Here is a 12939-nt window from a genome sequence, read left to right as displayed (position 1 = left end):
ACCACAGTATGCCCCAGGGCCCCGCCTCTGGCCAGTGCGACCCCCCCGGCCCTCCACCCACTTCTGCGGCCTCAGCTCAAGCCCCGGTCCTTCCCCTTCACTGTCTCTGCCTCCCGGTTCCCCTGCCTCCCCGGGAACCGGAAACTCACTTCTGGGCGGAACCCGCCGCCATCCTCGCCCCAAGTGGAAGCCGCCAGCTTCTCCCTCTGGCCCTTGGACTCCTGCCTGAGCCCCTCAGCTTGGCATCCACGACCCCTGACTCAGCTTCTGGAGCTCGCGCCTGCTGCCCTGGTCCTTTGCAGGAGGCTCCCACATCCTACCCCACCAGCCGTGGCCTGCTGATCCCAGAGTGCGCATGCTAACGGCAGGCCTCGGCTCCAGCTCGGGGTCATCCCCGTGGGCCCTGACGCCCCCACAGGCTGCACGGCCCCCGGTCCAGGCGCTCCTCCAGGTGGGAGCTTTGGACATAAAGTGCCGAGTCTGCCCCTGATCCCAGCAGAGAGCCTGCACAGGCCAAGGGCTGAGTGACGTCTCGGGGAGGAACAAGTAAATAGAATCTTGGAAACACAGAGGTCCAAGGCACCTTCCTCCCCTGGAGGGAGTTGGGAAGGACCGGTGAAAGTCACGTGGCATCAAGAGAGGATCAGAGCCGAGCTGATGACCGGCAGCCCGGGCTGTGAACACAGGGCGTCTTGGGCTCGGGACAGAAGGGAGACTGTAAAGCAGGAGGTGGGGGGCCACCTGGGCCCCAAAAGAAGCCGGCAGTGAGGAATGAATGATGGGGGCACAGACATGAGAAAACACTCTCAAGATGCATAAAAATGCAGTCTTACCAATCAATTAGGTAGATGTCTGGAGTTAAGTTGTTTTTCTTGAAATGAGCAAATAATTTCGGCAAATTTTCTTCAAAGAATACCTCAAATGCAGCAAAGTACGTCAACATCTGGGGAGAAAATGTGAAATACACTAATAAATACATTATCAGCACGTTTCCAATCTTCAGGGAAAGTCAGTATACTTAATGCCCCTAGATTCCAACAATCATCTTCATATGTAAACTGCTCACGTATATTTACTGGTAACCCTAAACCAGGCAGCGAACAGGCGATTTCTAAACAGGCATAATCTCTAACCTCCCTGTAACGTCACTGTAACTGACTACACCTCATCATTTCTTCAACCTGTAGATAAAAGAACTGAAACCCAGAGTGTTAGAGAGAGTGTTAGTCACTCAGTCGTGTCTGACTTCGTGACCCCATGGACTGTGGCCCACTAGGCCCCTCTATCCGTGGGATTCTCCAGGCAGGAACACTGGGTGGGCGCCCTTCCTTCTGCAGAGCAGGTGCGTAACTTGCCTAACGAGGGCGCCTCGCGCGCCTGCAAGGTGCGGCCTCCAACTCGCGCCCTGGCCCATGGCAAAGGCTGACCCCTGACGGCTCATTCTCCTCCAAGAACCAGAAAGGAATGCGCCATCTAAGGATGATCTGAGGAAACACACAGCCTCCGTGCCGACCCCCGGCCTTCCCAGAGGGGGTCTGATACTGACACTCAGGCAAGGGTGACCGTGGGCCTCCTCACGTGCAGCCCAGGAGACAGCTCGGGAGAAAACACAGAAGGGACAGGGAGCCAGCCACCCCAGCCCGCGTCTTGCCGGCACGGGTTCTTCAACTTCCTACGGGGTCTGCGGGAAAGCACGATGCACCAACCAGGGTGCGGCGCCGAAACAGCTGCAGGGCACCGGCCTCCCCCGTGGACCTCCACGTGGGGGAACCGGGCCAAGAGCCTGCTCTGAAACAAAGCAAGGATGTCCGTGTGGGGGCACCCGTCCCCTCTCACGCCAAGGGTTTATTCTCAGAAACACTTGCTGGAAGAATGCATTTCGAAATTCATATGTATGGCTATTAACCGCCCGTTTTTCAGAGTCAACACAGTGCCCCGGTAATCCTCCACGCTGCATAGCACTACTTGCTCCAAGTAACGCCGGGGAGGGGAAAATGGAAGCTTCCCACCGAACAGAAGGGCACAGCTGCTCTTGCTCTGTGCAGACACGGCACCCAGGGCACCACACACACATGGGGATACTTACAAGGCCATGGTCCACTCGGAAAAATGCCATTTGACAGGGTTTATTCAAAAGATTAGAAAAAGCAATGAAGGCATCTGCAGTATCCAAGTTCAAGATCAATACGGCCGCTATGAAGGACATGCCCTGAACCTGAGAGGAGGAAAGAGGGCGGTCAAACCACCGGCAGCCACCGCGGTTGGAGCAGCCCCTGTGTCTCCCTGAAGGAGGAGCCCACATGCCCTTGCGCTGGAAGGGCCCACGCTGCCCCCACCCGCTGCCACCCCCGCAGGCTAGGCCCACGGCCTCGAGGGCCCTGCCCATCCTGACGCAGAGTCGCTGCCCTGCCACGCCTGCCACCTGTGTGCACTCCTTCATTCGCACACCCTCCTCCTGCACCTCACAGACCCGCTGCCTTTGGGAAGGTCCGGCGTCCGGGCACCATGGAAATGCACACCTAAGGGAACACGTCACCCTAAAGCCGTGCCAGCACGCGTCCACTAGCCACAGAAACCGCAGCAGTGTAATTTTAAAACAGTTACAACTAAAAAGCTTTTTTGATTTAATGTTGGGGGAAAAAAAAGAATCACATGCAAAACATGAAAATCAAACCCAACTGAAACGTGATCTGTGGAGAAGGAAACGGCCACCTGCTCCAGTATTCTTGCTGGGGAAATCTCACGGACCTAGAGGAGCCTGGTGGGCTATATAGTCCACCGCGTCACAACAGGAGTCGGACTCAACTGAGCGACTAGGCTCGTACGTCAGGCTTTAAAAAAAAAAAAGATGGATGCCACAGAGTAGCCAGGGCAGCTCAATCTCCCTACGAGGAAACTGAGGCGAGTCATTGACCGTGAGCCTTTCATAGCTCACAAAAATGGGGGCACGTGAGCCACCATCTGCCGCTACGGTGAGATGGCGGAGAGCGTGACTTTCTTTCTAGAGGAGAACGTCAGAAGATCTCGGAAAGGTTCACTTACATAGCCCACATCCGGTCGGTAACAAGTGTACGCGCCCAAAACGCTGTGCAGCATGTCGTGGTACGGGCCACCCTACAAGGACCAACACACGAGACACGCGTCAGCCAGGTCAGCGCGCAGCGCCCGCCGCCGCGGCAGCTCGGCACCGCCACGGCACCAGACAAGTGAACCACTGGCCACGGCTGACGCGCTCGACCCACAAAGTCGCTCTGAAACAAGCTGGTGCGCCGGTGTGAGCACCACACTGGAACAACACCCTTAATCCAGCTGCTGCCGGGTGACTGTACTGCCCCGTCAAGTTCACAGTGACCGGGTACCCAGGCTCTCCAGAGCAGGTAGGTGCCCATGGTCAGTCTGCCTCTGCCTCCAGCCGTACCCTCGTCCTGACGGTCCTCTCTGCCCCCTTGACCCCGCTGCCTGTCACTGTCTGTGTTTACGACGCTTCAGCACGGCAGGTGCAGGCCACTGACTCATCTGCTGCTGTTCACTCCACTATCCTTTACTGGTTACCCAGTGTGTGCAAAGCATGATGCTAGGAACACGGGCATGGCAGAACCAGACTGGGTATTCCGAAGTCACATTAACCATCTGTCAGAGAGGATTCAGTTCAGTTCACCTCAGTTGCTCAGTCGTGTCTGACTCTTTGCAACCCCATGGACTGCAGCACGCCAGGCTTCCCTGTCCATCATTAGTCATCCTTATTTTTAAGAGTCTGAAAGTATTAGCAAAAGACCCACCCTCCCAACAAAGATCCCCAGTACTTTTCAAATCTGATCACAAATGCATGCAATTTGGCATTTTAGACAAAACATACTGAAAGTAACAGATCACCACCACCTACTTGCTGGAAAATGCAGAGACTGGGGAATGTTCTGGAGATGTCCAGTTTAATCAGCTCCAGACTGGCTTCTCTGTCTGCTGCTGAAAAACCAGCATCTGTCAAAAGACCAGGAGTCATCACACCTCTCAGAGGCAAGTCTGTGGAGCGACTGCAAGGCTTCAAACTCTTCAGAGAATCAAACAAGGAAGGGACAGTCTTCAGGAGCATGTGGACCTAATTACAACCTGAGCCTACAGCATCAACAGTTTGCAGAGTTCTTTACTTTAAGAGCAAAAATCTCACAGCACCGTCTAAGGCTAGGTCATCATCAGATATTTTCTAGGGTCTGAAATCACGATCTAATTTGTTATTACCTTTTATCAACAACTGTTGATAGTTGAATTAAGGAATTAAGGACAAGTAAGGGAATAAACACAAATGAATTCCAGACATGGGTAACATCAGAAAAATCATTTGATCTAGAACATTGCTGCTATAAACGTAGACTATATGGGAGTTACTGCAGTATAACATCACTGTGTGTTATTTGTAACAAATAACTATGGATAACTTGCTTTATATTTTTAAAATTCCAATACCACATGGTATAAAAAACGATCAGCAGAAAAGATACTACTTAACCAACAGAAGCAACCACAATCACTTGTGTGTCGTGGAAAACTCTGAAAGCATAACCTAGGAACAGGCAGTGTTCCCGTCCCTTTGGAAGGCGCTCCAGCTGTCCTCTATAAACCGGCACTTGAGCCCTCCTGGGGGCCAGGCTACTGTCCATCAGCGAACACAGGAAGCCGTACATGATGCCCAGCCCTCCAGCACGTCTGGACACAGACAACTCTCAGGAACTGGTATCATCTGTCTTATAAAAGCTTTTTTTTCTTTAACTCATTTGATCTTAAAAAAAAAAAAATCCCTTTTTGGGAATTCCCTGGTGGTCTACTGGTTAGGACTCAGGCGCTTAAGCCCAGGTTCAAGCCCAGGTTCCTTAGTCAGGGAACTAAGATCCGGTGTGCCGTACTACACAGCCAAAAAAAATTTTTTTAATCCCTTTTCCCATGAAGCTTTCATAAATTTGCACCAACCACTGTTTCAGTTAAGAAGTTTTCCTTGTTAAGTAATAATGATGTGCATAATATTTACAACTTGTATAGCTGACCGAAAGAACGCACTGGTGCTGCCGCCACACACACCTTCGGTCTCCGCTTCAGAGCCTCCCGTGCTAAAGGACCGCCACCGCTCCTTTGCTCGGGCGAGACAGATGTCGAAGAGCTCTGGAAGAAAAGCCTTCGGTAAGTTATCACGTGCACACCAGAGAATACACTGCCGCCTCGTTCAAATAATTAAAGTTCAACCACAGACTCCACGATTATAGCTACTTCCTCCCTTCTGGCCGGAAGGCACTTCTGTTTTCTAAAGACATCACCATATACAAAGAAATACACAGAATGCCACTATCATGAAGTCGCTCAGTCGTGTCCGACTCTTTTGTGACCCCATGGACTGCAGCCCACCAGGCTCCTCCATCCGTGGAATTTTCTAGGCAAGAGTACCGGAGTGGGTTGCCATTTCCTTCTCCAGGGGATCTTCCCGACCCAGGGATGGAACCCGGGTCTCCTGCGTTGTGGGCAGACGCTTTACTGTCTGAGCCGCCAGGGAAGCCCAAATGTCACTACGCCTGGTTTCTCACACCACCCACCCGTAAAGCTGTTTTGTTTTGATGTGTTCGATGAGGCTATGGCCTCACTAGACTCTGAGCTCCGGGGTGAGACTGTGAGGGTCTCTGGTCATGTCTGAATCCAGAACAAACAGCACTGGGACAGACACAGACCAGGACACTCAGTGAGCACATGACCGATGAACAAAGCGGGAAACAAGCAGAAAACCCATCTGGTTTCAAATAAAGACAAGATGGAAGCGCTATCCCCAGGCCCAGTCCTCCTGGGCTTATTGCCTGAAAGTGCAGGAGGGTGAAAGCAACACAGGCAGAAGTTTCAAAATAAGTCTTCCCAGTGGCAGCAAGGCTCACCAGGCAACTGCCAGTCTTCACATCTGGGACGTATTTACTCATTCTTCTCTTCGGGCAGTCTGGCCATGGTGAAACAACTCGAGCTCACAAACCTCACTGTGTATGCAGACCTCCACGGCCCACCCTTCCTCAGAGACTGAACCCAGAGACACCTCCGAGCCTCTGCTGCCCCCACCCAGCCCCCGCGCCTCCCGGCTCCTCTGGCTCCAACAGTGCCCAGCCACTGGCTGCCCTGGATCAGGAACAATCACTGAGACTTAACTGCTGCTACCCAGAGAATTCCTACCACTTTATTCTTCCCTTCAGTACTTCTGGAATATAAAGCGAAGCACAACTGCGCCCCAGACAGTAAATGCTATTTTTAAAAATATAAGTCAAATTCTAGTAACACTATTGTGTTGTAACAAGCTAAATTCTGATTACCAACCTCCTGCTAACCTTGTAAAGGAAGGACCTGACGTACAATCTACGCTTGTCTGTAAGAGCAGAACAACTGTGAAATGTAACATCACATTCACGTCATATTAACCTGGAAGGCAGCGGGTGTCTGAACTCAGCTGCTTGTGGGACAAACCTGGGGGTGTGCTGAGCCGGAGGACACAGGGTCTGGGGCGCCCCTGCTCACTCTGCTTCCAGGAGGCGGGCGGAGCTCTGCTCATCTTGGCAGGAGGTGGAGGAAAGCCACCACGTGGCCCGACCACTGGGAGCCGCTCCCCAGTGAGGCGCCCGACAGTTACAGCACAGACGCAGGCAGCCCTGGGGAACATGGGGCAAAGGGCAGTTTCCACAACACCGCCACGCTTTAGCTGGCGTGTGTGTGTGGGGAGAGAGGGAGTTCAAACAGTGACCCCACCTTCTTCCTGGAGGAGCTTCGAAGTACAAGGCTAACTCCCTCAAAGGTGAAGGTAACGGTACTACCAGACTGACTTTCAGTGAGTTTCCAATTGCACAGCCACAGAAACAGCAAAACCTTGGGGCTTCCCAAACCGCAGCCTGGGCTTCAGGGTTAGCTGACTAACCTGTCAGGGTGGCTGACTTCCTCAGTAGGGAAACAAGGCCAACAGTCCCTGCCCCTCAGACTGCGGTCAACGTTCACGGAGACGTGAGAAAGGGCCTACCCGATGCCTGGCCTCAAGAGGGGGCTTCAAGCTCATCAGTGCAGCCACGGTGGCTTCAATACACAGCCAACCTTGAGGTTAAGGAGGACCCAATAAGGCAGCATTCACACTCATCCGCCTGCTCCTTCATTCATCCAGCAAACACTCCCTGAGGGCCTGACTGCAGAGGTTGTGCAGGGTTTCGGGTGACGAAGGCACAGCATGAGGCCCCACCCTGCTGAGCACCAAGTGAGGTGGGCACCTGACTTCAGCTACACAAGAAAGACACGATTTAAATAGAACCGGCCAGTGTCGAGACTTACGCAGACTGTCAAGGCATGGAGCTGACTAATCAAGCCATTTAGCCTGATACACTGATATAGACTATGGAGGACTTTAATTTAAATGAAATCAGTGCAGCCGACAGTGAGAACGAAAAATTAAATAGAATACACACACTCAGAGCACGCTGCATTGCGCCCAGCAGGCTTAGAGCCGCTGACACGTTTAGAAATTCTCAAGAACAGGGACTGAGACAAACTGTGGTCCATTCTCCAGACGCTGACTTCTGGGGAAGCTTTTGTGAAACCATTTCCACAAGTAATGTTACCCATCTTTTCACCTACAGATGTTAAGTTTGGGGCAGGCATGGACTAACAACGACAAAAAAATGGAACTCTGAGGAGATGACAAAGAAAAGAACCAGTAACCATCCACCCAACCAGCTGTCACTACTCAAGAGGAAGAACACTGCTGGCCAGGGCTGAAATGACAGTGTAAGATCGGTATCTTACAAAATAAAACTTACAACAACAGTATGAACCCCAGCCATGGAGAAGCTACAAACCAATCTATTTTACACTCAAGGGCCTTCAAGAGGGTAAAAAAAAAAAAGCCAGCCACCACGAACTCTACAAGCTGGGCACTAATACAGAGAAGATAAGGGAAGAGTTCCTGGCCTGGGCAGTGTAGACTGCAGAGAGGAAATTCGATATTACTTTCATCAACAACTGTCAGTTGTTGTAAGGAACTGAAGTAAGGACAAGTAAGGCAATAAACACAAATGAATTCCAGACAAGAAAACACCAAAAAAAACCACAACAAAGAACCTGATCTAGAACACTGCAGGTCTAAATGTAGAATATATTTATTCCAGACTGCAGACAGAGGGGAAGGGAGGGAAGTAAAGATTCCTGTTTCCCAGACACTTCATTGTGAGCCCGAGCTCCTAGGGTGGGTTTCACTCTGGGTCACAGCCTGCAGAGCGCTGGATAGGGAGGGAGCGAAGCAGTGGACACCCTTGTGGAAGAAAATCCCGCCCGAACTGTACGAGGGCATGCGGTGGAACGAACAGCCCTGAGAAAGCACGGTCCAGGAACTCCCTGGTGGTCGGTGGCTAGGATTCGGGGCTTTCACTGCTGTGGACCAGGGTTCCATCCCTACTCTGGGAACTAAGATCCCACAAGCTGCACAGCATGGCACCTCCAAAAAATGAGGGTGCAGGGCTCCCCTCCCTCTGGACTGAAGCTACTAGACCCTCAAGGACGTGGCAGGAGCAGAGGGTGCCGTCCCCACTAAGCTGCTCACGTAGAAGACGCCGGGGCCAGGCGGGACGACAAACGCCACAAACACGGCACCTCCACAGAGAGAAACACCCCACACCACTCTCCCATCCCCGTCGAGCTTGCTTTCCACACAGCTCGAGGAGAGATCTCGGCGTGACTCAGCCCACCAGTGTTCCCCGCCGCGTGTCAGGGAGGATCACCGGCTCAGGAGGGAGGCGGGCGTTGGTTCTGAGCCACCAGATGACTGAGGCACCCGGGGTGCACCCGGGGTCCCTAATGCACCGCCTCCCAGAGGGCATGCTGGCCTCTCGAAAGACATGGCTTCGTGGCAACGGCTGCCTTTCTTCCTGAGCGGGCACATGGGGAGAGAGATGCCCCAGGACGGAGGCCAGGCTCCCTGGGCCGAGGACCACGCGAGCCACTCACCGTGAGTGATGTTTAACTCGTTGCCAATGGCTAAGCTCCAGACCTTGCCTCTCACGCTGGGAGGGATTCCCTGCCACCACAAATCTCGAACTTTTCTAGAGCACCACCTGGATGAAAAAGGAAGCGTGAGCTTATGAGTTTGTTCTCAGTGAAGAAACACTTGTCTGCCCACATGCTTAACCCCAAGCCACAGAGGTGAATGTCACAGCCCTGGCCTCAGGGGGCTCACAGTTCACCGATCGTACAGACCAGGAGACCAACGACTGTCTTCCACTGGGCAGTGACCGTGCCACTGCAGGCACTGCTCACGCAGAGACGGGCACCAGCAACCAGAGGGCCCCAGAGCGCTGTTCCAAAGCCAGAGTCTGCCTGACAGCAGCATTCTGAGCAGATGAAGACTGCGAAGGGATTTCTGAGTGGAAAGCACAGCAACAAGAGACGACCTGGCCTGCTCCGGGAACCGCACACAGCTGGGCAAACACTGGCGGGGGTGGGGGGGCAGGTGGCACCACCGCAGAGCGGCAGGAGGCAGGCAGACCCCAGGGCCCTGTGACGGGAGCCGCCCATCACCGCACCGCTGCACGCGGGCGAAGCGCTCAGGCAACGACTGCTGGACTCTAATGGCCGGAGCCCGTGAACTCACACTGCTCTGAGCTGCACGGAGGCGCTGCGTCTGCTGTGCACAGTGAACACACACCGCTAACAGACGGGGACAAGCGCAAAGGTGCCGAAGACGCAACACAGCGCTTCTCAGTACGGGGTGAGGGTGGAGAGGAGCACGGGGTGAGGGGTGGAGGAGCACGGGGTGAGGGCGGACAGGAACATGGGCTGAGGGCGGAGGGGAGCACGGGGGGAGGGCAGAGAGGAGCACGGGCTGAGGGCGGAGAGGAGCACGGGCTGAGGGCGGAGAGGAGCATGGGCTGAGGGTGGAGGGGAGCACGGGGTGAGGGCAAAGAGGAGCATGGGGTGAGGGCAGAGAGGAGCATGGGGTGAGGGCGGAGAGGAGCATGGGGTGAGGGCGGAGAGGAGCATGGAGTGAGGGGCAGAGGAGCACAGGCTGAGGGCAGAGAAGAGCATGGAGTGAAGGGTGGAGGAGCACGAGCTGAGGGTGGAGGAGCATGGGCTGAGGGCGTAGAGGAGCATGGGCTGAGGGTGGAGAGAAGCATGGGGTGAGGGGTGGAGGAGCATGGGCTGAGGGTGGAGAGGAGCAGGGGGTGAGGGGTGGAGGAGCACGGGCTTAGGGTGGAGAGGAGCACGGGCTGAGGGTGGAGGAGCATGGGCTGAGGGCAGAGAGGAGCACGGGCTGAGGGCAGAGAGGAGCACAGGGTGAGGGCAAAGAGGAGCACGGGGTGAGGGCAGAGAGGAACATGGGGTGAGGGTGGAGAGGAGCACAGGGCGAGGGGTGGAGGAGCACAGGCTTAGGGCAGACAGGAGCACGGGCTGAGGGCAGAGAGGAGCAGGGGCTGAGGGTGGAGAGGTGCACGGGCTGATGGTGCAGGAGGGACAGCTGCAGCCCTGTCCCACCCTCACCTGGGACCCCGGAGCAAACCCCTTCTCCTCTCTCACTCAGCACCCTCCTCCCTAAGGCTAAGATGATGAAACCTCCCCCTACACAGAGGGCCGGAGAGGATTAAGTGGGGAGACCACAAAGGCAGCCGCCACAGAGCCTGGCGCCCGGAGTGCGTCACTAAGCGGCGGTTCTGGTGTGCACGCGCGCCTCTGGATGCCATCAAGTATCAGGCGGTGCACGACGGGCCAGGCTGGGCCCTGCTGCCACACGGGGAGACAGTCTAGGCTTCTGAAGACCTCAACTCTCGTTACTGGGCCCCATTTGGGAAGAGGTGCTTTCTGACCATGTCTGGCCTATTAAAGACACCGCTGAGGAAAACAGGCTCTGGGTGCGGCGTGTCTTCCCAGCAGAAAGCACACAGTGATCTCCCCCCAACCCCACCCCCAGTGACGAAAGCGAATGACAGCCAGGTAAGTGCCAGAGCAAGTCCCCAACTTCCTGACCCACAGCTCAGGTTGAAAGCAGAAAAGGAACTAGCACCCAAGCCCCTCACAGCTCCAGCTGATGGGGGGAGGCCCCAAAAGGAGCCACCAGCCTCTGTGCGTGGGCCTGGGACTGCCATCCATCCACACACTGGCCCTGGGACTGCCGTCCGCACGCTGGTCCCCAGCCATCCACACCAGGCCCCAGGAAGCCGTCTGCACACAGGCCCCTAGCCGTCCTGAACACACAGGAGGAAAAGGTCCACAGCGCCTCTTCAGGCAGAAAGAAGACAGCAGCTGCAGGGCTCGAGTGGGTCCTGACTCCTAGAGGCTGTCATCAGAGCAGCTCCAGTACCCTGGCTCACTCAGAGGACAAAGACACTCGAGCAGATGATGCAGTGTACCCGGGGGTCCTCTGCTGGCACCTGGAGCCAGGGCCAGGGCAGAAAAGGCTTCTCCAAGGAAGACTGAACTTTAAAGAACAAAGTGTTAACTGGACAAGGAGATATGGGGCAAGAGTACTTGAGACAGCAGGACAAGAACATGCAATGGCCCTGAGCCTCCCCAAGGGAAACACTCGCCCAAGCAAAGGAGAGGTGAAAGGCAGGGCCACAGAGAAAGGGGCCGGCTGTGCCACGGGAGGCCCGTCAGCTAAGCCACGAAATTCACATCCTACACTGGAGTCACAGGAGGCTGCTGCAGTGTTGAGTGTGGAAGTGACACAGGTTTGTGCCCTAGACTGCTGAGGACAAGACGAGGCGGAAGGGGCTGGAGAGGAGGGCCGTCACAGCGTCGTGGGAGGAACAAGGCTAAACCGAGGCAGGGGAAGGAGACCGTGCGGCTCAAACTTATCAGGTAACTTCATCAAAGGCTGCGACATGGCTACACTTAATACAGCTGCTTCCCATAAATTCTGCCAAGAAACAACATGCCGTCTAGAGTGTCTGTGACGTCAGAGCTTACATTGTTTCCCAGTTGGGCAGAATCTCGTTGTTCCAAGTGAGGACTGCATTTCCAATACTTTCCTCCAGTCTGCATCTTTCTTCCAGCTGCTTTTTCCTCCTCTGGGCTTCTTTCAGCTCTAGACATCACAAATGAAAAGAAGAGGAAAACATCTGTTAGCTGATAGCCACTGATTCCTGGCTGGGTGACTCTTCTCAAAGAGTCAGGCTGCAGAAATACCAGGAAGACAGCACTGAAGCACAGCAGTGTTTAAGGCCTGACCCAGTGCATCTCACAGCTTAGAAGTCTAGACCTTAGGTGTTACTTACCATGCAGTCAGCTTTTTGTAACACATGTATCGTATAACATGTATACAGAAAAGTACTCAGACAAGAACAAGACAAAACAATCACAAAACAGACAAACCCGAAATTACCACCCCAGCTGGGAGACCAGACACTAACAGACCAGAAGCTCTGAGCTCCTTCCGCCAGTCCCCTTTCCAACGGCACCTGCAACCTCGCCTCTCACAGCTTAAGAATAACTCTTAGTGTATAACAGCAACCTTGAGAAAGACCACGCTTTTTCATTTACATTTACCTTTTGGGGGATAAAATACACAAAACATAAAATGTACCACTTTATCCCCGTTGAGTGTGCAGTTCAGTGGCATGAAGTACATTCACACTGTTACGCAACCATCATAGCCACCTTCCAAACTGGAACTCTGTCCCCACGAAACACCCCCTTCCCATGCCACCCCTTTCCCGCTCCCCAGCCCCTGGCAACCTCCAGTCTAATTTCTGTGTCTGTGAATCTGACTTTTCTATTGGGTTGGCCAAAGCAGCTCATTTGGGTTTTTCTGTTGGAACTCTGGCCAACCCAACAGACGCCTCACATAGGTGGGATCGTACAGAATTTATCTTTTTGTGTCTGGTTTATTTCACTTAGAACAATGTCTTCAAGCTTCATGTTGTAGCACGTGTCAGAACGTCATTCCTTTTTAAGGTT

The 12939-nt window shown here is 54.1% G+C and overlaps 1 protein-coding gene across 4 annotated transcripts in view; it reads right to left on the bottom strand.

Annotated features, from left to right (window-relative positions):
* Positions 1–12939, bottom strand: part of TBC1D14 (TBC1 domain family member 14) — a 109057-nt gene that overhangs the window by 20636 nt on the left and 75482 nt on the right. For all 4 annotated transcript variants that reach the window (XM_027545102.1, XM_027545103.1, XM_027545105.1 and 1 more), the window contains 7 exons: positions 11950–12067; positions 8995–9101; positions 5071–5151; positions 3884–3978; positions 3043–3114; positions 2087–2215; positions 834–943 (listed from right to left, as the gene is read on the bottom strand). In XM_027545102.1, coding sequence (XP_027400903.1) covers positions 834–943; positions 2087–2215; positions 3043–3114; positions 3884–3978; positions 5071–5151; positions 8995–9101; positions 11950–12067 — 712 coding nt within the window. The remainder of the gene's footprint in view (positions 1–833; positions 944–2086; positions 2216–3042; positions 3115–3883; positions 3979–5070; positions 5152–8994; positions 9102–11949; positions 12068–12939) is intronic.

Source organism: Bos indicus x Bos taurus, chromosome 6 (assembly GCF_003369695.1).
Source record: "Bos indicus x Bos taurus breed Angus x Brahman F1 hybrid chromosome 6, Bos_hybrid_MaternalHap_v2.0, whole genome shotgun sequence".
Classification (NCBI taxonomy): Eukaryota; Metazoa; Chordata; class Mammalia; order Artiodactyla; family Bovidae; genus Bos; species Bos indicus x Bos taurus.
The sequence above is the reverse complement of the archived record's forward strand: the minus strand, read 5'-3'. Positions and strand labels throughout refer to the sequence as shown.